Here is a 27000-nt window from a genome sequence, read left to right as displayed (position 1 = left end):
CGCTCGAACGGTGAAGGAAAATATCTTGAGGAAATTGTACTGTTTGTCACTTACCGGCTGACTCAAAAACTCAAAACGGCCAGAGAACACTCATTTCTTACTTGTCTATTAAATTGACAAATGTTCATAAAACAGATACAGGAATCTAAGGCCCACACAAAATTATTGAAGCGCCATTGATTTCTTTTATATAATGAATAAAAATACTTCCAGCATTTCGTACGCCTCAAAATATATTTGTCCATGAAAATACAAAATCAAAAATCGTACATCCTTGTTCGCATATTCGCATATTAATTCCGTAGTAATATCAGAGATCATTCTGGATTTACAAATCGGACTTTTCCGAGAATCAATGTGCACTCCAGCTCCATAACAATTGAGTCGGGAAATTGCCGACTTGGTTCGATCCACGCAATAACCCCCGACTTCTCATTATGCAGATTGCCCCTCGGTTCACATATGCATTCACTAAACATCTTGGAATCACCGAGACATCGAAATGCAGTCTTTAGTTCGGTTGCGCACACCATTCAATTCATGTCTCTCGTGTAATAGCTTGGAAAATAATACAATTACACTATTGTTTGACTACTTGATATGTTTTATATTGTATTAGATTTAGGGTCTGTTTCACAATGACCAAATAAGTTTATGTTTATATTTATATTTTTTATGGTAGGATAAACACTATTGTGCGTTTCACGACCGTCAGGTGGCACGATTCGTCATGAAACGCAAAGTTTCTTATTATTATGAATTATTTATGTGTTGCATTGCTATTTGGTACTTTATCAATACATTGTGAAACAGACCCTTAATAATACAATAGAACAGATATTTAAGTCAATCATACCGTATTTAAAACTACTGACACATTTTTTTACAGTATGGGGGCAAACGAGCCTATATGGATAGTTACCGCCGATGGACTATTTCTCTAAACAATGGAAGGTCGGTCTCCTAAGGAAGACACCACACACTTCGCTAGTTTGCAAAAGAAAACAAATGTTTTAAATGATAAAGATAATTTACCGGAAAACAAACCACTTTCTGTGAGGCTTTCATAAAAACTATGGCAACAAAAATGTTCTATTTTAATCTGGCAAAATAAGTTCTAATACTTACAGTAACATTAACGTACGAAAAGTAAATATTTACGCTAAAATAATAAAGCGTAAGCCGCGCGGAATGTAAAATACAAGATTATAAATGTATAGACTAGATAATCTACATAATTGGAACTCGTCCTATGGACTAGAATATTACGTCCATGTGAGGTGGGCAATTTTCCGCGTCATTTCCGCTCACTCGGCGGCGGAATCGCCTGCTTCTTTACGCTTAATTAAGGGAAATGTAACACTGTAAATACAAAATTGAAAAGCAATTTGAATGATTGATATTTAAATGTCAGGTAAATGCTGGCACGGAAGCAGCTTGATAGAAACGGACAACACGTTGAATCACTCGTAACTCAAATTGTTCAGTTTTTGTTGAAATAATTAAAAGTAAGTTGTATATGTACTTGTTTTCGTAGCTTTAATTGTGTACAATTGAAATAAAATCGGTCGAGATGCGAGGCATTTAAAATCAACACAAAGTTTTTAGATTTTTCTTAGCAAACAAGTTTAAGTCGTGTTAGTAAGCTTAAGCAAGATGTAACGCTAAAAAAAATACGTTTAATCAAGCAATTGTTGGGATTAAATACTGTAGTCAAAAATATTCTCAAGTGTGGTTATTGTTGCACACTCCCTCAAGAGGAGTGATCTTGTTGTGGTGTAGTAGTAGTAGTGTGTACGTTGGTGGTGTCTGCATCGTTCGAGGAGGCAAGCCTAAGTCTGTCTTTTCTCAATTTATAAAGCAAAGTACATCATATTGTTTCAATTTCATGCCACTCATACCTTTAAGAGTTACATAGGATTGAATAACAAATAATTGTACAAAACATTAATTATAACAATTTCCAAAATACTAATAAATGTCTATCAAAACGTAAATTAAAATAATATAATATTTCGGCACGATATTTTGTATCTTAAAATATGTCAATCACTCTGCGGGGGCGATGATATTAGACAGTAGGAATCTATTTATTAGATTTCTGCCGTCAAAACATCACAAAATTTCCTGTTTATAACTTTTTGTTATTGTTAGAACTGACTGCTACGCCAGAATTTAATAATTCGTTATATAAGTATCATTTGTTTGTGAAAATATTTCATTTAAAATTGATTGTGGGTTTAATTAAATCGAGATTAGATTACTGTTTTTATAAGTAATTTTTAATAGAAAAAAAAAACATAAAAACATCTGCGGATAAGTTATATTACAGTATCATATTTATATCCTCTTTAGGTTAAAAGAAAGTATGAAATTCATCACAAATACGTCACAATCAATGCACATCTCCCACACGCGATATTTCGTGATGAGCCTTTTTTCAGAAGATGAAAGCCATAAATGCTTTCAATGCATCGTTGATTTTGCTTTTTTTCGTCTCCGCTAGTTTAAGTATATTGGTATTTTCCACACTGTGTTAGATGCATGTCTGCATACATGCTTACATGTAAAAGTACTAACTAAAACGAAATTATTAATGAATTTCGAAAGTATAAAAACATACTTTCGAAATTCATTAATAATAATAATAATGTTTATTTATTAATATTCATTCATACCAATGACTGTTTTCAGGTTTTTCAAATTCAACATACTATATTATATATATAATATTAAAATTATCAGCATTGTTTCGTCTAGTTCAGTGTATCTCAACAATCTATTGTTGTAGACTATTTAAAATTGTTTTAGAATTTCACTTTTTCATTATGTTTTGAAAATTTACTAATTGTTTTTTTATTAACAATTCCCCAGTTATTTCCTTGTAAAACCTATTATTTAAGTTTCTTAAGTGAACAATTTAATTATTTATATAAAAGTTATGCACGTTGAATTTTGAGTCGGTCATAAGAATTTTAAAAAGGCTAAGGTGTTGCATGGCACAAAATAGGATGGGAATACTTCCTCTAGTCTGTGTATACACATTCACACAGATATGTAAAGCAATTTCCGAATAGCGATCAACTTAGTTGAACATTATATCCCATATTATTATGACGGCTACGATTACAATTAATCACTATTTTAAGACTTCATAGACACTTGCTTAAATTAATTCTATAACAGAGCAATATTAATTATAAGATAAGATTAGAATATCCGTTATTAACGTAATTAAAACTATATGATACATAATTTTATATAAAATGAACAATATTAGACAAACCCACAGATAGACCTATTGGCATACAATATATATATATATATTTACAAATCACAGGTGGACGAAAATAATAACTAAATGGAGGCCTACCAGGCAAACGGTACTAAGGCAGATCTTACGCTCTGTAATGGATGCAAATAGCTTCGGATAGAGAAAGATGGCAAGCCTTGAAGAAGGCCTTTACCGGAGAGGAAATTATTTAAGGCTAAAAATAAATAAATAATAGAGAGTAAGAACTTGGTGCGTCCAATAAAGGAAAAACACTGTCGCTGTTTAAAAAACTAAGACATTTTAATAAAGAACAAAACAAACATGAACCTTACCACTGATAATATTGGACAGCAAACAAAGGCCTGCAAAATCCAAGTAAGAGACAATGACTTGAAACGCATAGTGCATCGTGAAGATTTGAAAAGCAGATGTCCGGATTACTCGAGATAGGGTCACGTGCAGATGTGACGACATTACAATCCCATTGCTTCTCAAGCTTAGACCGTTTAAGCAATATTCTAGTGCACGTTTAATAACCGCAAAGCTTTTGTTAGATTTGAATGAACCAAGTGTTACATTGAGAGACTGGTGCATATAATAAGTAGCAGTACATATACAATGACACTACTTTCAGGACACTTCTTTGTATTTTCAGAAAATTTTACTAATTGGTTATTGCTCTTGAGATAGCAATCGTATAATAATAATGCGGAAATTATATTGTTTACACTACGCAGTTAACCCGATCTGTTGAAAGTTTTCCCTTAATTAATCTTTTAAGCTATTTAATCAAAGATAAAGGGAAATTCTTTGCCTTGTTTCACGGTTCTAAGTCAATAAGTTGTTTTAAGTAAACATCAATCGAGCTTGTTCGAATTCAGAACATAGTTCGGCTACTTTGGGGATGACAAAACACTTTGGAAGTGATTACGTCCCGTTCTATGTCTCTTTTAAAGTATTTTCGAATTAGTTGTTGGATTTTCTGTGTTATATAAAAATATATGTAGGAGAAATAGTAATAGATCAAGTTTAGAATAAATATATAAATACCTAAATTTTCGTATGTTTTTGGTATAATCCTTTAATTTAATTTTTTTAGATAATAATATTAAAAAAATAGTTTATTTCCAAAGATTCACTATAAAATTATGAAGTATCCTATAGACGCATTTAAATTTAATCAAATTCCCCTTGAAAGCAATACTTGTGATCTATAACTTCTAGAAAGGTAATTAAATAGTTTGAGGAAGTAATAATGTGTTAAATATATCGTAGTGCAATATGCAGGCACAGTCGTGTTGGAACCCTCGGATGATAGTCAAGTTTCTTAAAATATTTTGAATAATTTTGGATAATTATTTACAGCAATAACTATGATTTTTAATTACAAAATTTGTGATCTTTTAATAAGCAGTTAGTGTAGTTTTCTCTATATTGAGTTGAATTTAAAAAAATTAAGAGAGAACAAGAACAGATTGATTCGAACGGTTTATGAGGAATAAGGCGCAATTGAATAATAATAATAATAATAATCTTTACTTCTTCTCTCACATATACATGAATGAACAGCTGTAGTATGAATCCTATTTCTCCTCGAATAACTCTTAAGATCCAGCAATAGTAAAGCCTCAATTTATGCAAATGTATTAGTGTCTGTCATCCTGACAGCTTCGCAGAACAATAAGCATTTGAGTTAAATTTCTTTGCATTTATTAAACGAAATAAATATGCTTTATTGTCGGCACAAACAACTGTTTTAGTTTTGAGTAGGGGTTTATTTATCTTATCAAAGATTAATTAAATGTGTCGTGTTTAGCTTAAAAGGCGTTTTAATGAATAAGCCTTTTAAGCCTGACAAACTTTTATATTTACTTTCTAGATAATGTCTTCTCTCACTGTCTAACTTTTACCGATTGATAGAAGTGACATTGGTACAAAGTCCCAAACTACAGCTTTATTTTTGGGTTTCGAAAATCAAGAGAATCAAGAATATAGTAAGACTATACTTTTTGTTGTACATCATAAGTAGAAGTTCGAAGACAACAAGAGGCGGGAAGGGTGAAAATATGCCTTTGTTTTATAAACCAAGCCAATCACGCTCGGAGCGAACATAGAACTAAACGGCACACCAACAAAAGAGACGTAAAGAATGGCTCCACACTCTGCTAATAAAATAGTTCGCGCAACAGGTTCCCGCCCGCCCATACAATAGCGGTTCTGCATTACGCAAGGTGAGGATTATATATGAATAAAATGTCCGGTCATTGTGTACGAGTTGAAAGCGCATTGAGGGGTTTAGAATAGTATTAGGAACAAATACCTTGCGAGGAGTTTAATTTTTTTCTTTTTAAAAATTTAATACTAACACTAATAATTTGTTGAAAACATTTAATGCCAGGTATAGTGATTTCCCTTATTAGAATTTTAAAAAGTCTAAAAAGTTCAACAAATTCGTTGACACAGAGAGCTTTTAAAAGGTTCTTAACAGAGGCAGGAATCATGCTCCATTAATCTACAATATCATCTATATTATTATTATAGCCTCTTTATATCCAAAATGAATAATATATTTTTAGACAAGTATATCATATAATTAATTATTACATAATATGTGCATGCATTAAAAAAATATTACTACTAATAATTCTTAAAATTAAATTCCAATGATAATTAATAATTTCAATGTATATAAGTTTTAAATCATATAGAAATTAAAAAAATAATAAAAATCATTAATAATTACAGATCCCTACGCGTTAAGTCCTCCTCCATTTTGCTCCTCATCTGTCTGTTTTTTACATTATCAAATTTATATACAGATTACGAATTCGTAGTAACATAAAGTGAAGTATTAAACCAACGAATGTTTGTAACCACAATTCGACTTACAGGTACTCTGAGCTACTTCAGAAACGACTATCACGGGATTATCTTACACGTAGCAAAAGCTTACTCAACCAAAATTCGCGGTCGATATTATTCCCGAAGTTACGTATTTAGGTCACTAATCTTTATCCTTTTTTGATGAGTTTTCAATTGTATTTTATTATATTTGAATTTAATAAACTTATGGCAGTCTAAATTAAAGGACAGAAACGCACTCGCGGGCGTCAATAAGTCCATGGGCGGCTAAATTTAAATATCTCACTAGGCGGTTTTATTAGGGGATAATTAAAACCACGGTAAGTTTAACTCCCATAGTGTGGAGTGTTTTTGTTGATTTAATATCAACTGAGCTAATGATTTTTAAGGTTCTACTCGGTATTCTATTAGATTTTAGGAGTTTTAAACACAAATGTTATTCAAAACTAAATAAAAATATTTTTTGCCGGTAATTACCTACTGCAATCATACTATAATATTTTGATCATGATTTTATCATGATAACAAAACAACTCTAATATTATAAGGAGAAAGGATTGTTTGTTTTCATTTAATAACCTGTAAAACAACAGGACGAAATTAAAAATAATATTTTTACTTTTATGCCCTTTAAACCCATTTTGAACATTAGCTACTGAATATTTTCAAAAAAGGATGAATGAAATTACCATGTAAAAATCTTTCATCTAATGACCAATACATACCGACAGTACAACTACACGTTTATATAACAAATCAATATGTAAAAAGGCCGCGAAAAGTCTAAAAAAAATATTAGAAACTTTTTGATCTATTTACCAAGAAAATATTTAGGCTTTTAAGATTTTTACACTACGTCTATAAGTAGGTATACGCCGTAACAAAATGTCGCGTTTAATTTTGTGGCGCAGAAATTCAACAAAGCTGTAGTAAGTGAGGAGTGACAAAACTTGAGGCGAGTAATTAGCAATACAAACATGAATCAAGCTATTAGATGTAATTGAATTGTCGTGGAGTTGGCTAAATTTAAATATCACACTAGGACGCGGTTTTATTAGGGGAAAATTAAAACCACGATGATTTTAACTCCCCCACGAATGTGAACTGTTTATGTCTAGAATATTATCGATAAAGTTTAATTAAAAAACATGCTGTAAGCCCTTGTTTATATTAACCTCAGTTTTTTGTGTCTCTTAATCTGATTAGGGGGCATTAGATAATTGGCCTTATGTCGGGCATCGATTTAGGACCCTGATGTTCGCCACCGCATTTTTTCCTAGATTCTTAACTAAAAATAGCTTTATTAATTATTCTCTGTTGGTTCCTTACTATCACGAAGTGAATCGTTTTACGTTTTATTAAAAGGTAATGCGCAATAAATAAACATTCAAAGTATCGTAAAAGAAACTGCTATATTTAATATCCGATCGGATTTTAAAATTGGAAAAATCCATAAAATTTGTTTACCGTTTTAAATATTTTTCAAATGGTTATGTAAAATGACCGGCCCATCATAATCAATAACCGCAATTCAATTAAAGCGCGTCCATTGTTTTGGGCCTAATAAATATTCATAGAAAACAAATGACGCTAAATTACCAACGACTTCGGCCGAGTGGGCGCCCCCGAGACCACGACGACAATTTTTCATCGAAATTTTATAAATTCGCCACGAGGATATTATCTCTCTCATTGACTCAAATTTTTCACGGGAAGTTTGGCATCAATCCATTACTTTTTCATTTTTATCTTGGAACCGCGATGGAGTGGAACTGCTAATTGCTTGGACACTTTGTGTTACCGTCGAAGTTTGTCAGCCACTCAAAGAGCTTTTAAATATTTTTATTTGTAGGTTTTAAAACAAGAATTACTTAGTAACGTTTTCGCGTAACACTTACAAAGGTTAAGCCTTTTTAATTAATTAATAAAAGTCTTTGATATTCTTTGAATATAATATAGACTAACTTTGACAGGGTTATTTTTAAAACAGTTTACTTGTTTAATATTCAAGTTTAAAAATTTGCTAAAATTCTGTTAAATAATATAAGCCACATGTTACATTATGTATTCGACGTTTCAAACTCAAATGACGTTTAACTTATTAATATACTAAGTAAAAGCGATAAAACTATTTAATTTCAATATCTACAATACCAGAGCTCAAATTAAAGGCCCACTACCCAAAAGTTTGCTATACCTTGTGTTTCTTAATTAAATCAAACTTTGAAGATATCACGGAAAATTGAGTGACACACTGTTCATAACACGTAGTCCGTGTTTAGTTACAAACTGTAGGGGCGCCTACTAATTACTGTGCGTAGGTCATACATGCGTAATGTATACGTCATATATGAGAATCGTTGTACGAAGGCATTTTACCTATATGTGCTTATATTTTCCTTGCTACTGTAATAGTGAATAAATATAGAGCTATATTCAATAAACCAATATAATTATTTTTTGAGGTGAAGCTGCGCTTACGCATGTCTAGCTTGACGCGGGGATCTTCTGGCCGAGTCTACACTTAAAGACCTCTGCTATTAATTAAAGTTTACGACATCATACATCATACTAAATCTACGGTATACAAAAAATACAAGTTAAAATACCAGAAATTTTAAGCATAAAAAAACTAGCAAAACACACAGACTTGGGTTTGATTTGATAAACAATTATTTTCGCAATCACCTAAAAACTAATCAGGGATTAAACGCAAACGCATGATTCAAATTCTTTTTTCAGACCCCATGCATTGATTAAACAATGACAATGATTAAATAGCGGTAGGTTATATAAAACCTTTTCAATCTGTACCTATTTATAGTGAATAATACGAAAGTACAAGAATCATCAAAAAGGCCTACGTCCCGTGGCTGTGTTAATCATAGCTAAGCATTGAATTAGAAGTGGAATTTCATACTGTTTCAACATTTGAACTTTACTTATGTGACGCAGATGTAAGAATCAGGTGGGATACGGCTATGGACCAAGTTTGTTTTAGAATTAACTAAGAATGCTCACCTACGAAACTTCGAGCGCTATTTACTTAAGCAGCTCGTGTTTTACATGGGTGTTGATTATTTATGTTACATAATGTATCGAAATTTATATGGAAAGCTTTTCGTATATTCGCGTTATACAATGTTACTTATTTAATGTTTTTTTATATCATCCGTATCAACGACATTGTGACTGTCAACATTAACGACAAGTTTATTCCTTTATCAATAAATAAATGTATTGTCTGCATGAAAGTATGAGCTATAAACGTAATAGACCCTTACGTATAGACTCGTGAACCTAATAGTGTTATACCCAATAGCACTAAAAATTCCTATCATTTCCGAGCATTCCAAATGGCCATATAATTTCAAAACTCTATTTCTCCGAGTTGTATTGTTGTCATGATTAAGAGCTGTAGTTTATCTTGATTCCAAAGGTGTACTTTCAATTCCATAACAAAAAGATTTTTTGATGTCAATTTTAGAACTGTTTAATTTAATTTTGGAGATGGTTAAGGAATAGGACGTCAAAAGGGGGCCTTTAAAACAGCGTTTTTTTAGTTCTTCAGTAAAAGCCGGCCAAACTTTTCTGATGGCTCCCTGTTCCATAAAACAGCATTAACTGCTGACAGACACAGTGGCTATTCTTACTTACCATCAGGCAAGTCTTACCCGTTTGGTCAGCTACAATTTAAAATACAAAAAACCTACCAAATATTTTTATATTATATAATTTTCACGGACTGCATCCAGTAATATAATTTACACGTGAATAACTGAAATATAAAACAGTAAAATACTTAACCGAATCCAGTGTAGCCTAAAAATTAAGATAAATACTTTATAAAGGAAGTACATAGTAAGACGATTGTTAATTACAACTTAACACACATAAGCAAATGTGACCATTTAAAATTAGAACACAGTAGACATTAACAAAGATGCCATTAAACCGTAAAGTCAACTTCCGCCCTATACGGAGAATCAAGAAGCCGTATGCATGAGCACTCATTTCCTCCGCTCAGCTAAGTCGGATTAGATTCCTTGTCGCATTGAGATTCGCTCAACACTTTATATAACGCTTGCGTGTTCCCGATTATTCCTTTTTTATAAGCCCTTCACGCAGACATTAATCCTTTAGATAGAAAAATATTTGAGAGCTATTGGAGAGAATTTGTAATGATTTATAAGCTGTGGGATTTTCATAATCCGAAGAATTTTCCTAATAAAATGTTGTTTTTGGTTCGTTTTTAGGTAATTCTGTGCTTGTGTTGTTTATTTAAATACATAAATGTTAAATATATAATGTGCATAATTTTAGTTAAAATATCAAGTGCCTATAAGTGGACTGTGGACGTTCACAAGATCATGGACAATTAAATTAAACTAAAAACAACCACATGAGAAAAATACTGTCGCGTTTTATACAGAAAAATTGTTATTTTTCAAACATGTTTTAGTATATGTATGTGAAGAACACGTTATCATTTGTTTTATTAGACAGTATTTCTATTTCTTATATTCTTATTCTAATAATAAAAGGTCATCTTGTATGGAAAAATTCTATTAATTAAATATTAAACATAACATATTGACAAATTGTTATAGCAATCTTCAATATCGACTAAACGAATAATCCACGATAGGAAAATGAGTCATATATCTATAAAATTAAGATGGAGTATTCCGAGATAGAATACGGAAACGGTTTAATGATCGCTACGAGCACAATACATCACCCTTATTATTGGTATCTGACCTCTGGCGATTTGTCTAAATGAGACCCTTGCTTTGTAACTTTCGAGAATTCTTTTGCTATTTAAACCATCGTTATTAAGATATAATCCTCAAAACTCGATTAAAAGGAAATATTAAATGATCTTTTTTCACGTAAAATCAAGCTTTAACATTTTGTATTTTCATGCAACAAAATGCCCAAAATTATCATTTACATTGTGTAAACATATGCTTGCAGACAAGGTGGCGGTTATATAAATAGTCTAAATTTAAAAGATCTAATACTTCGTTGTTTATTTTTATTCAACATATTTTTTTGTGAAAAAATAAGTGAGCAAAATAATGTGTCAAACATAAAGTAATTGAGTCTAATACGATCTTATCTGTTTCGGATAAAATTGATAAATTTTTTGAGGGCCGATTAAAGTAATCCTTGATCCCAATCGTCAATTAATCTTCGTTCGTGTATCGGTGACGATGGCTCTGATTTGTCGTGCCTGCGTGAACGTTATAATCCGCCATGGAAAAATGGAAAAATATTTATTCATATAATTTCATCCCCATTTAGATTGTTTCGCAGAAATCATTATTCAAAAAAACATAAAAAGGCGTGATTTCACGTTAAGATGAACATTAGTAGAAATGGTTTTGTGTCACAAGCATTTAAACAAAAAATGAGTTAAGGCGAATTTTAGACAAGAAAACTCAATTCTTTTACAAAATAATTTTATCCTATAGGATAGGTAATAATAATAATAATAATAATAATATATTTATTTTTCTCACAAAAACATATACAATAATTGTCATTCTTTTTTGGAGCAACTGCTTTTGCTTAAGTGAGACTGATGCCTGTTAAAGGTTGTGCACCTGTGTTACAGGTCATCAGGCCTCCACCACTTCGGATCGACAAAATGATTATTATATGTAAAGAATAGACAATTATATTAATTATAAGGAAACCACATGGTGTATGTGTATGTGTGTGTGTTTGTGTATGTGTGTGTTTGTGTATGTGTGTGTCTGTGTATGTGTGTGTTCTGAATAATTGACGTAAAAATATTGCACAATCATACTCCAAATAATTATTAACTAAAATTTACATAAAATTTGTGTCAAACTTTATGCTCAACTATTTAGTTATGATAAGCATTTTCTCGGTAACCTCATAGTTTAAGTCCAATAGCCACAGTGTAACCGTCTTCTTGCACTCATTTTTTGTTAGGGGATATATGGAGAGAGAAGAACCATGAATTACCATGAAATTCAAAGCAGCCGACATATCTACAGTTGTCGTAGTTTGATATTTATATTTTATTATTTACTTTATCAAACATAACGTTATGTTAATTATTATAACTGTTTTTAAATAATGAATGTGATTCCACATTTTATTTCTCTTCATGTAGCAATGTAATGTAGCCTTTGCAGATATGTAATTTTATATAACAGACAGAAATACATAAAAAATAGTACTATTCATAGTAATAGTCTGAATAATGATTCACGGTAGTGGAAGTAAAATCAACACCATCACTATTAAAATAATTGTCAACTACTGTCTAGAACCAATAAATAACAGTCAAAATAACAGTAATTATATCGTCATTACTATGAGGCCAATGAAATTGATATTGTGCCTCTGCGTTGTAAAATACACGCGATTGTACGTCCGCCCGCCCGCCTAATGTTTCACTTGCGTTACTGTGACAACTTTCACGTTTTTCCAAATTGTATTTTCGTGTTCGACCGAGTTTTCCTTTATAAATACCGTTATTAAGACAGTGACACCCTGACAGGTGCTAATGTCTTCAGAAGTAGCGAGTCCATTTGTATAATAATGTGAAACATGGGTTATGTATAATTTGGGATCAATTTTCGTATCAAGCGCAGTGATTTTAGCAAAGGCTGACCCAGAGAGGGTTAGCGTTCAGGTAGCTACACTTTGATGAAGATTCATTTTATAGTTACGTGGTTTTAAAATAAATGTTTTGATTTGTTATTTCAGTCACAAATCTAGTGAGCATTATAAAATTGCATTGTAAATGTTCTCGTGTATTCTTGTTTTGGAAAATGAAAGTAAATTTTTAGGATGCGCGCATACACAGTCACAAAAAAACCGACACCCTTACAAAAACCCGACACCCAGAACTTAGCATAGCCAACATTTTAAAAGAAAAAATGTCTATTACTTTAATTTATGTCGAAACTTTCAATGAATTACATACCTTTTTTCTATTGTTAGTTTAGGCGAAAGAAAACTTTTTTTTTACATAGAGAAAAACTATGTGCAGGGCAGTGTCTTTTAAAGTCTTGCTCATGTATTCTTTTTAAATTGTTTTTCTTTTGTTAAAATTAAGTTAAGCCTTAAATATTTGCCGTCTATGTCTGATAGTTTAATACAGTAAATACACTCGGTTTCATTATAACATGTCATAATTGCAAACATATATAATATCAAACAGAGTGAATTCACAAAAAAATTAACATTATTGCCAAAGACGCATTTTCGTTTGATTTACTTTATTAAACTATCAGACATAGACAATATTTAAGGCTTAACTTAATAATATCGAAAGAAAAACATTTTTAAAAGAATACAGCAGCAAGACTTTTGGGAAAAACGAAGCCAAGAAATCACGTACGACAAAGTTTCAAATGTGACAAAAGAAAAGTTTGAGCGATAAAATCAGGTTTATTAAAAAGCTCAAGTATGTCATATAGAATATATTAATATACTTTTATTAAATTGAACAGTTAACTTGCAGCAAATGGGTTATTTTCATGTATAAATTTTTTTTAAACAATATTTACGGGTTAACGGGTCAAATATTCAAGCAAACAAACAAACAAAAATATCTTTATTCCTATAGGTAAACAAACTACAATTATGAACGTCAAACAAATTAAATTAATTGTGAATTTACATTTACTGCCACTTCTCAATTCAAGGGCGTAGAACGGAAGAGAAGAACTGGCAATAAACTCTCCGCCACTCTTTTTTATCGTCAAGTTTTAATACACAACGTTTGTAAGGAGCTGCAACCATCACACCATGTTCCATATGAAAGTAATCAAGAATAATAAAATAAATTAAAATTCTGAGCCTTTTGTCCTTGATACACCGATTTTCCGTTCTTAGACAGATATGTTTCTTAACAATGTATACTTTCACCTTACGAACAAATAACTTCGCCTATAGCAATAAAAAAATATTGGCAGGCTCTACTAAACTACAAGCACCAACGATTTACATAGGTAACTTTTTTCTGTTTATTTACAACATAGCTTTTATTCGTACATTAACAGGTCAAAGTAATGTATTAATACAAATCCAAATCAACGTCTGAAATTGGATAAAACACTTTCTTTTACCGTGGTTATAACGAAGAACTTAAAATAAATTGGACTGGGGGACTCGAGAAGGTGGAACACCGGTTATCTCGATTCGTAATTTCATGGATTAAATGAGAAAATCTTTCGACTAATTATACAAATTTACTGTCTCCGAGGAAATAAAAATCAAATCCGATTTTCAACCGTTACTTATATCTTCATTTACGTGAATACTTTATTACTTCAGTATGTAATACAGCTTATGGTTTAGTCAAACAGAACATATTCTAACAATAAGGAACCATAGACAAGGTAAGTTCTATAGAATTTCTTTTTTGCTTTATATTTTGAAGTTTAGAAATGGCAATAGATTTTTATCATTTTAGAAGACTGTAAACGAGGTGCGTTACACATTTAAAAATGGAATAGAAAACCTTGTCATGGCCGTTTCCCCCGAAATTAAATCATAATGATGATGCGCCTCGCCCCTGTTATTAAGTTCCCCGTCTTGAGGTCAAAATGAATAGGTATCTTTAAAAGCTCCCTAGTATTCCAACTGTCATAGATATGAAAAGAATTGGGTTGAGTGCTCCTCAGACCAAAAACATTGAATATTCTTCTCTTTCATATCTCGAATGTTTTGTTGTTTAAGCGTTGATTTGAAATACAATTATTTAAAAAAAAAACTTTTTATTTCGTTGAATAATTCTGAGCTATCCAGTTTCTTTAAAAATGTAAACACCCAAATAAAATAGAATTAATTATAAATATATTTTTACATAAACATGAAAACTTAATAGAAATTATAATAATCATAGGCCGGAAAAGTTTAAACGGCTTCCCTGAAAGAATTTTAATTAAAAAGTTGCTGGAAGTATCCACGGTAGAATATGTAATCTGTTGTAAATTAATTTATAATTGGCTGGCAGCGGTTCATACTAGGATTCTTGTGTTTAACAGCCTTTCACCGGCATACATTAAGAAGGAATATGACGTAAATGTCGCACAATTAAAGAAATGGCTTCGATATTAAGTTTTAAACTATTCTAGCCGATACGATATCTTCGTTTAAATATCGAACGATGATTTTTTTCTCTCTATAGTTCACAAAAGAGGGTGAAGTTTTACATGAATTACAATCTAGCGTATACAATAATTATGGCTAATAAGTAATATTATATTAACTTAACTTTCTACAATACTAGTGAACAGCCTTAACTAGGGTAATGTTCATTAAGTCTTAGTGTTCTATAATGTTTTTAAACTATGTTCATAAGTCCGAGATATCACACGTGCACTTATATTCACTACTCTAGTTTTAGTAACTCAAAATGTTTAGTTATCTTTAGGGTTACTGTTTCTGTTGTATCAAGAAGCTGTATTCTCAGCATTAACATGGTTGTAGCCTGTTTAAGTTAGCTGAAGGTTTTAAGCAAAGGTTACGTATTCAAACGACAATTAATAATGAAATCGTTTCTCGTACATTATCATATCACTGTTTTATAGCTAAGTTTTTAATATAATTCGATGTGGTAAAAGGCGTGTATATGCCTGCAAATTTTATTCTCGTAATTCAACAATAGAAAGTATAAATCAGATTGGAAGTTAGCCGGTGTACTATAAATCCCAGCAGTTATCCTCATGGGTATAAGAGAGTAATTTACACACACGCTGAGCGTCACGAACATTAACTATTAAATTCGTTGCATATTAAATTATACTCCAATCCACCTGTGTCCAGATGGACAATCTTTTGTTGTTCGCTAATAAAAACTAATAAGACACAAAAATATACAGAATACATGTTAGCTTTGAAAGTTAAATGTACACTTAGTAACTTTTGTTAGCCATTTTTTCAATGAAACGCTTTCGTCGTTTCTTCAAGTTTTCCTTCAACGTATGAGGGAATGTTAAATGCGCACATAGATCAAATCCTTTGTTGTCCAGCCGGGGTTTGAATCTACGACCTCAGGGAAGGGAGTTGCACAATGAAACCAACGGTGCTCTTCGGCGTGATTGAGCTACTAACAAGTATCTTAATTTTATATGTTTTGATAATATAAAATTTAAGAATATTAGCACTTTCGTCCAATCTAAATTTATTGAGTATTTTGAAGTAATAAATCGGAAAAGATAAAAAAAGGCAAAATTTTATGTCCAATATTTCTTCGTTAGCAAATCTATAAAACATTCCTTAAAGGAAACAACTCCCTTTTGTTTTCGGCTTATAACAGCCGCTTTGAGAACAGAGTTAAACCCCACTCGACACGTTTTTTACCTCTCAAAATACCCCATACCTTGTATCAGATTGGAAATAATGCCATTTCCCTCTTTCCCAAATTTGCTTCGTTGTCAAATGTGAATATATTGCGATCAAGAGTTTTTTAATGATGACACGATTTTTATTTATTGACCCAATTCCACGAAAAATGCATTGCATCAAATAAATGTCTCTTGTTTAAAACGAAAATGCCAAAATAATAATTTAATGGCGGTAATTTTACCTTTTCCACGAAGATTCTAATCGCGCATTTAGGCTTACAAGCGGGAAAGAATCAGTGGAATTCCACCGTTTCCCATGGTGCATTTCACACACATTTAGATGCACTTCGTCGTCTGTGTGCAGCAATGGCAATGCACTTTCACTGACCCCTTGGCATATCTTCATCCTTGTCACTCCTTTAGCTTTCTCCGTCTTCCGTCGCATGTGCGCCCGCGCTTCCCGGTTGCTAAGGTAATAACTACGTCGCCGGCGCGGAACGGGTTCCTTCAACGATTACTTACAGAAACAATGGAAACCATGGACATGTTTAACTGACTGGTTTTAAGATTTATTTTAATTCATTACAATTCATGAACTTTATCTTAAAACCTGATGATGACGCGTTTTCATTTCATGGCACATCGAAATTGGTATAAAATCCTAAGTTGATTTACAGAAAATAGATGGCGCTACCTGTCTTAATACATTAATACAATTCCAATCATATATGTTTCATTTATGTGTGTTAGTACATTGTAAGTAAAGTACAAGACGTACAACGTTTAAAATATATTCCGAAATGATTGTTCACACACCTATGGCACTTTGACTCATTTCCATGAAATTTTCTTCATCGTTGGAGCAAATGTAAAATACGTACACAGAAAGAAAGTCCATTGTTGCACAACCGGGACTCAAACCCATAACCTCAAGGATGAGAGTAGCACGGTGACCCCACTAGACTATAATATTAATTATTCGGGTTTAAAATCCATGATACATTAAAACGACGCTATCAAAAAAGCTCCGAAGATACGTGAGAAATGCATAAGCTATATCCATTTACTCATAAGAACAACTTCGATGGGAAACTTCGGAGCGCTCGATCTTTCGAACATTCTATCTTATTTATTATCGCCTCGCATTCCACATGAATGAATTTGTAGCGTATGTGACAACTGACTGACTTGTAAAGTTTCTATAGAAAGGTGAAATAATATTGTTCACATGCATCGTGTATATTCATACTGTAATTTAAAGAGTGCTTCACGCCAACGATATTTCGACTTTAACAATCAAATATTTAGGATGACATTCGTTATATCACTCTCGAGAGGACCGCGACCTAGACTTGCGAGGATCGTACCCTTTTCAAATGATGTAAGTTCGTTGGTTGTTTGTTGTATTTTGAGGCATACGCCGGTGTGTTTGAGTACACATTCGATTACCCCAGCGTGCTTTTATAAGAGGGCATACAACTAGCAACATTCCATCGCACAATGAGTAATTTAAAAATTCAAAAACTCGTCGCTCCGCGTACGAGAAGCGATCCTCGAAGAGCGGCGCAGCAATTTAGACTATCTGCTTATGTATTTTATAAACACGTTTAATGGCAACGACCTAAGTAATTGCTTGGATCAATAAAAATGAATTTTGTGAAATGCTTTAAATTTTGTTTGAAATATTATAGCAAAGCAGGTTCGAATTTGGAAAAAAAATTAAACATGTGCGTTATGCTACACTATATGACAACACCTACCATCCTGCTGATGAGATGAGAGGAGAAATCTTTGTTTTTAATTTATTTTATTATTCTTTATTACTAAAGATCTCATATGGAACATGGTGTAATGGTTGCAGCTTACAAACGTTGAGACACAGAAAAACTTGGCGATTAAAAAGAGTGGTGGAGAGTTTATTGCCAGTTCTTTTCTTTACCGTTAAATTATATGTCAAACAGGAAGAAAGTACGATTTGAGGAATGAGAGTCTCACGCTGGACTGGCCACTAGGCCATGACTGTTCTTCGTCTGATCACGTTCATAATACATATTATTTGTTTGGAAGATGGGCCAGAATTCGTTACATATGAACTAAATTAAAATCCACGAAATATTCAACAGTTTTCAAATTTGTTTTAAATTCTGTCTACGCGGAATTCGTTAAATTAATCTAGCATACGCTGTTCGCAGAAATACTTTATCATTTTACAAAAAATTACAACTTCGTCCCTTGGTCAGCATATTTTAATAAAATCGTTTTTTTAAATCAAGTTATTTAAGTAAAACTTATACAGTAAAAATAAGTAAAATAACTTATTACTTTGATTGGAACAAAAAAACTCGTTGCAACGGAATTGTAATATTATTTTTTAAAATCATATTTTCAATATGGTAAAGGGTTTTAAATTAGTTCGTGGTTGGTTTGTTCGAATTTTTCAGTGCATCGCGCATTAATAAAACATAAGAGTGAGGTGGCAAAAACTGTGCCTTAATTAGTCTTTCGAGTCGAACCGTGAACAGGAACCTGCATACAGGGTTGATAAAAAATTGTCTATTACAATTCATGCTAAACATTCAACACATTGAACACACAGAATTATGATGTTGAATGTACTAAGCTATTAAATACTGTAGTAGGCTTTTCCATGAAATACATGCCTCGTATATGCAAATATATATCATATATACACAGTATAACGTATAGACATACACAATAACATTTGTTAACCTTATCTGATTTTAAGAACGATCTATTATTTCAGTCTGCAAACAGTAATAACATTTTTGCAATATATATATTAAAACGAATGTATAGATTATAATTTATGAATTACCCAAACAATGGGTAGAAATAGTAGTGTATGGCAATTGCAATTTAAATATAGAACAGTCGACAACCCTATCAAGAAGTCAAGAGCTACCGGCCGATGCACCGGGCTCGACCCATTGAAATGCGTGTTTCATTCAAATTGCCAAGGGAAACATTGATGCAGGCTATATATGTATAGCTAGCTGCATCATCCTTGCCATAAGGCCTAAGTCACTCACACACACAAAAATACTCAGGTTGTAAGCCAACAGATGTCTTTTAGACGAACTAAAAAATACGTATACAAGTACGAGTGCGATGAATGCGAATGAATTCAAATCATGTTATGACAAAATGTATGTATTACATAATTAGGTAACATAAACAAAAAAAAAGTTGTTAACCGCAATGCTGCAGCATTATAACCGAACCAATCCGTCTTACGGTCCTTTAAAAGAGCGTACCAAATCCTAAAAGGCCGGCAATGCACTCGCGAGCCCTCTGGCATTAATACTGATAATATCAGTTAACATCAGATGAGCCTCCTGCTCGTTTACAAAATAACTGTATAAAAAATATCTAATTTATATATCTGCATCAATTATATAAAAAGTATTCGTCACATTGATTTGAGAAGTCCTCGAAAGAGCCCAAACATCTTAGCGGAATATAAGTACGAGTTTTTTGCTCTTGAAATTCACAAAGTTAGAATACCGTAAATACAATTACGCTGAGATATAAAGGACTCTTATCTGCTTTGACCTACCCTGGCTTAATTCTATTACCTTTTTCAACGTAAAGATTTCAGTAATGAAAATTAAATTAATATGTTCCGTACACTTAAGGATATTTGTCTGTTGAATGGCAGTTATATTGACTATCGGATGTTTACATGTTACAAGTTGGGAAAGCGAAAAAAGCGAAGTAACTTTGCGGATTGCGAGTTTCGCTTTGATACTTTTGCAAGTATGAAAATCTTGTTGATTAACTCTTCGAGTCTTTTAAAAGTACTTTTTTTGGTCTTGTTAAGAAGAAAACTTAATAGCTGCATTGCAACATAAAATGAAATGCGGAATGTTGAAAAATTTCTCATAGCAAATAATTATGCAATAAATTGTAATAACATATTATTTAAATTTTTAGATGCGTTATTTTTTATTTACACCAATATACGGCAAATAAAACAAAATCCAGAAAAGCATCAGATCTGTGTTCCGGTATTATTTACCAGATGTTAACATAATTTTTTTTTGGCGTGACAACGTCTTAAAATTCGATGAAGCCGGCTGCGCGCATGAAAAAACAAGACTCATTTAATATCAATACAAAATATCTAACAAACAAAAAAAGATAAAGTTTCCTTTGAAAAATGCAACCATTCCATCAGTATTTTCTTATGACGTTGCCCTGTTCAACTATCGTAAACCGAATTTACAGACAACCGATTTTAATGTAATTCGCGCCTGTGCTCTTGAACACGGAGTCTACTCCAAAATGAACAAAATCAAAGTTGGGGGAAGCACTTATACGAGGATTTGAGTCGTTTATTATTTTGTTTCAATTAAATTTATTACTTCTTAATGAAACTTTTACATTGGATTCAAGGAGTTATAAAACACTTTGTATTTTAAAGTATCAAAAAATACAGTACGTATATTTATAGTAAATAATCATGTTTTTTCTAAAATACATAATAAGATGAAATAAAACTTACCGTATCGGACGCAGTGTAGCGCCCGTTGCTGCACTCAAGTAGTGAAGATTCACTCACCTGAAATGAAAAAGCTTTGTTTTAGCATTTTTATTACATTTCGGTTTTTACTTGCTATGTAAATCCCATTAATTTGATTAACTCGGAATTCATAAAATGAAAAATCAGACTAGAGCATGTGGGATTAGAAAACTATACTTAAATATAAATAACTTTTTATTTATTTAATAATGACACGGTTCCACATCGTTTAATTAATAACTTTTTAGGGCATCAAGATTGTCGTCTATCCCTGACACACGTTGATATTGTATTTAATAAAATAGAAAGAAAATGCTATAGAGCCTGTAATCGTTTTAAGAACCAGGGTTGTATAGCGAGGATAATTCGGCACTAGTACTAGCTATAAAACAACGCCCAAAAACTCATAACTGTAACTTGATTAAGGTATAACCTGCACAATGTTACCAGTGTGAAATGTTCCTCACAATTCAGGGTTGCCACAATCTCCGCTTAACTTCATTATGTTTGTGAATTGCTAAACGGTCTATTGTAGACCAAGAGCGTTACTCATGCAAATAGCCACCAAATTGTCTTGGATCACAATTCATTTGAAGATCAATACTCATTCTATTATTGGAAGTATTAAATAATATTCAAACTGGTAGCATCTTAGAAGTTTTATATGGACTTGAAAAAGCGTTTTATTGAAAAGAATAATCCTAATTTTAATAAAGTTTTTTGATAACTTAACTTCAAAGCTAAATTTATCATTGTAACACCACGAGTTCGGGTTTCAAATAAGAAGTTTTTTTGGCTAGATCACTATTAAAGTGCACAAATAGAAATCATTGTTGTCAGCTGGATTTGAAACGCATTAGTATAAAATTAAGTTAATTATGTTTTAGTATGACAAATGAAACAATTCGTTCCTATAATAACAAAGAAATACACAGCCTATTTACATGATCCCTGTCACATGCCCGAAGCGATTGGGTAAATGATTTTGCATTAATAGCCATACACAAAGACCGTAGGGAGAATGGAATCTAAGCCCATTATGTATTGGCACTACGCTATTGAAACCAGATTCTCTACGCACTAGATGTGAATAGCTGTTTCAGGGATATCATACATTGATTATACCTAATTTAAATTGCAGTTGTGATTTGAAAGGGGTTTTAGTTTAATATACAATAAACATGTCCATATACTAAGCATTTTTAATGATACTTATTACTTTAACAAGCTTGGTTAGATTTCGAAAGAAACTAATTTGATTTCAGATAATACGAATAAGAAAGATATGAAACAAAAAATAAAAATAAATCAGTGGCGCTACAACCTCTTTAGGTCTTGGCCTCAGATTTCTGAATCTGTTTCATGATCATTTTTAAATCTAATAGGCAAGTAGGTGATCAGCCTCCAGTGCTTGACACACGTCATCGACTTTTTGGATCTAAGACAAGTCGGTTTCCTCACGACGTTTTCCTTCAACGTTCAAGCAAATGTTAAATGCGCACATAGAAAGAAACTCCGTTGGTGCACAGCCGGGGATCGAAACAACGACCTCAGGTATGAGATTCCCACGCTGAAGCCTCTAGGCCACACTTCTCAAGAAAGAAATAAACAGATGAAGAGTAGATTTTAAAAGTCATTTTGTTGACGTTTTTATTAAAGAAAAAAATATTAAATGTTAGTCCATATTACGACCAAGATTAATTCAACTCAAGTCGAAATATTCGTCAACAAAAACTCATCACGATGTTTATCAAAACATTCGATTATTTCGTTTGATTAAAACCCGTAGTGACCATATAATAAAGATATCTTGTTTATGGATTTATTTTTTATGAAATATGAAGTACGGGAATCGGTTACTGAATTGAAAGACATCACTGCTGAATAAATTCAATAGAACGTGCATCCGATAAGCTGGATTTCATATTGAAAAATCCCGTTTCTATATTAATGAAACTGACATCTAAAAGTCAGGTGAATTTTTGAAATGGCTGTGAATGTATTATTTTTTGAATTTCATGCTTCAATGATTGCTGAACGCGTTGACAATTAGTGGATACGAATCGGTATTTCCTGAGTTATGGATCAATGAAGAATACTGTTGCGTTCACAGAAAAAATAGTGATATGGAGCGAGTGAAACTCCACGAATCAATGTTTTTCAATGCGAGTTTAAAAACAAAACTGTATACTTTTAAGCTTACTGCTACTCTTGTATACGCACGCCTTTTATAAGTTTCCTTTGAGACTTACTTTTCTCCCGATTTTTATAAAAGCAGGTAAGAATACTGACAATCAATACTCTTGAGTTACTTGACAAGCAATCGACCGAATCATGTATTGGCTGTATATTCTAACAAATAAATACTTGCTATATAAGACAAGCATATAATTTTAATAGTGCTATAAGCATTTTATTCGTCGTCACAAGAAAGCACCGACACTCGACAGACACTAAAACTATTTTCATGGCAGTAAACTTTAGCATGCAGCTTAAACGGCAATGACCTACCGCCTTAATTTTATTATAGTCGGTACTGCTTCCGACTCAGAACTAATTACTGTATTGCTTTTAAGACTGTGGTTTTATATCTTTCACTTGAGATTCCATTTTAATTACACATGCCCTTATACCTTATGTCGTACGAAGGGTATATACTTATTAGTAAATTGATAATTTACAATAAGAGTTCTAAATAGTATTAACAACCACCATGAGTCAAATGCTTCTTTACGATGTAAATAATGACCAGTACCTCATACAGAAATAATTACGAAATTTTAAAAACAAAGATTTGTAACGTTGGGACTGAACTGCAGTGTAAAAGAACTTATTAAATGCTAGCAAAATATAAAACACAACTTACATAAGGTGATATTGAAGACACTTAGTGTTTTAAATATTTATATTTTTTTGATAAATTAGGACGAGGGTGATACATAATATTTTAACTTATTTTTTGGTTTCACTCGGGTTATGCTAGACGCGCTTGAATTGGGTTAAAATGTTGCCAATTTTATATATTACTTACGACGTCAATTTTATATATTTTTAGTAAGTGTTGTGTTTTATTGTGAAATATTTAAAAGCAAAGTATTAGTCATCATTATATTCTTAGTCTGTCCTCTCTCTTTGTTCACATACTATCCTAATCATTACACGACGACTGGAAATCGTGTTTGAAGCGAGGGCTACCCAGAGAGTTTATTTTAAGTTTAAAAAATGCGATATAATTGCCACCGAAAATTTATTTATGGTACAGTGTAACTTACATTACTATGCTTAAATGTTTATACCACATAATAAAATAACTTTAATATAATATACATATTTTATCTAAACGCTGTATTTACCTGTTCACCTTACATTAACGTTTGTCTTCCATAACTTGGATTACATACAATTAAATTTGAAGAATGTATCAGAGTTCATTAATTAAAAACAATGTTTGTTATCAATCCGACGTCGGCTCATGTCATGCAATGTTCAGAAGTTTAAACAATGCTGGGGATGCGTTGTCAGAAGTTCAAAGTTGGGAAACCGACCGGCAAAGTTGTAGCCTCTTAAAATACGTGTAATGATCTTATTAATTAAACAAGTTAAATATATTAATATTGATTTATATACTTTGATTACGCCTAACGAATAAACTATTTTCTAGCACTAGGAATTTTTTGCAAGAAAAGATTATAGTCACATTTCACATACGGACGGGAATCTTTTATGTACTAGGTACATGGTCGGTATATATGTACAAATATTGAAATATATACATTCTTGAATATCAAGTATATACGCCCTCGACGCTACTCCATGTTGATGACATTGAAATTCTTTTGATCAGGATTTACGGAGCTTTGAAATCAAACCTTTTTATTGTGAGTTGAGTAATGAAAAAGCTCTTTCCGATTCTAACCAACCCTGTTTGTCTGTAAGACTTTTTAAGCTGACCATTCTAAAAAGCTCCTTAGTCATACACAAGTATTGTAAGGCAATGTTTTTAACATCTACTCACTCCAAGAAATAATATATTGCTTAAAACCAGGGCTTGTTCACAAATATAATTGTTCAATCTTAATCTTATCTTAATTTGAAGAAAACTCTTCATTGTACAGCATTCTAGACCACTAATATTTAATTGTCATAAATATTATCCGAAATTAGTCCAGGTGTCAAGTAATAGTTTATTTTTATATAATAGGCTCACCTGATATTAAGTGAAGCCCATGAACTAACAAGTGAGTTCACTTTGCCGGAAGGATCGCAAGAGCGTTGCCGGCCTTCCAATAACTGATACGCTCTTTTCTTGAAGGACCCTATGTCGAATTGGTTTACAAAATATTTCAGTTTCTATATATTAAAAATATAGGTTAAAATTAATATTTTCTTATATAAAAGGCGAATCAAACCCAAGATGCACCTGTCAAACTACTTTTTCTGCAGTGACTTAAGACGTTTTTACCGATCTAAGAGTTATTATGAAAAATACCTTAAAACGCGTCAAGCATTTTATGAAATGTATTATTTTCCTCTCATATAATGCGAAACATTTTTAAAATTAAGCTATAAAGCGAAGCCTTAAGAAACCTGGCTAACGTAGCTGGGAATTTAATAAGTTACGTGTTTTATCAAGTATTATTTCGCAAAGCATGGTTTGTATTTTTAACAAATTAATATCCCGATACAATTTACATTATTAAATACAAACTTTGTTAACATTTTTACTAGTAATTGAATTTGGTATTATGAGAAAAATACCTACTCTTCTAATTGGGCATGGCTTATTGTGCTGTTCTTGGAAACTGAACTTATTTTATTATTTTATATATTTATTATATATTTCTTAACTAGTCATCTATGTACTGCTATACCAAAAGGGCGAATTTTTAACCGCAGACATTAGTTAATTAGAACATTAAACACAATAAATGTTAGTATAGTCTTAAGTATGAATACGAATAAGATTTCTGCAAAATTTTTTCATGTTAAGAGGCAGAAGGTATAATGTTCCTTCTAAGCAACTTGTCAAGTAAAATAGCGATTAAGAAGAGTGATGGAGAGTGTTTTTCCCCTCTCAACCTTTTATTCTGATGAGGTAACTGATGATTTCATAATTATTTTTCAATGTTTATGTGTACAAAAACTTGATTAATATATTTTGACTATGACTTTTAATAAAAAGAAAAATGTTTGACTATTGATCGTGTTGCGTCTACAATAATCCTATGCATATCCCACCTTAATCTCATCAATTCGAGGCACGTCCGATGTTTATTAACATATCGACCATAAAACCGTTGTGGACCGATTTTTCGCAGACGGCTTTTCATCGCCAATTTTTGAGTTAGTCGTTTTTTTTGCTTAAATAGTTGTATTTACTCCATGTAAATACATTTATCGATTTATTTTTACAATAATATATAAGAATCCCTAATAAAAATACAAAGGTAGTCTTAATTCCATTTAACGATAAATAAAAAAATAATCTGTCTCTAAAACTTAAAAACTTTGACTTTATTTATTAGGTACCTAACATCTACACTATAATATACTTATTATGACGACATAAAATAATTAGTTTTTTTAATAGTGGTAGATATTAGATGATTAAAGATGAGGGCAGTATAAAAATTTTATTTATTTAGATTTTCGAAGCGGCAACAAAATATTTTACAACTTTTGTTGAATGCTCGTAATAATTTATAAATTTACGATTCAAGAAAGTTTTGTACTTAGCTTTAAACTAAAATCTATTTACGATACAATATTTTAAAACAGTCATAAAATTTTACCTATTAATTTTGACGAAGAGCCGAAAGAAAATGTCGAACAAATAGAGAAATGTAAATAAAAATAAGCAGACCGATCTCAGTATGAAGAACCGAGCTATGTGATTTCAATGTTGATATACGTGTTTGTTTAGCTATTCCAAGACTGGATTCCACTGAATCGATGCAAGTCCTTTCATATCTGCAAACACGACA

At 31.8% G+C, this 27000-nt stretch overlaps 1 protein-coding gene across 4 annotated transcripts in view; it reads right to left on the bottom strand.

Moving 5' to 3' along the window:
- LOC111002135 (polypyrimidine tract-binding protein 2) overlaps positions 1-27000 on the bottom strand; it is a 323058-nt gene that overhangs the window by 94941 nt on the left and 201117 nt on the right. For 2 of the 4 annotated variants that reach the window (XM_045630522.1, XM_045630523.1), the window contains one exon: positions 20999-21055. The exons of the other annotated variants lie outside the window; for them this stretch is intronic. In XM_045630522.1, the coding sequence (XP_045486478.1) occupies positions 20999-21055 (57 nt within the window). The remainder of the gene's footprint in view (positions 1-20998; positions 21056-27000) is intronic. 4 annotated transcript variants of the gene reach the window in all.

The sequence above is a fragment of the Pieris rapae genome, chromosome 12 (genome assembly GCF_905147795.1).
Source record: "Pieris rapae chromosome 12, ilPieRapa1.1, whole genome shotgun sequence".
In the NCBI taxonomy this organism is placed as follows: domain Eukaryota; kingdom Metazoa; phylum Arthropoda; class Insecta; order Lepidoptera; family Pieridae; genus Pieris; species Pieris rapae.
The sequence above is the reverse complement of the archived record's forward strand: the minus strand, read 5'-3'. Positions and strand labels throughout refer to the sequence as shown.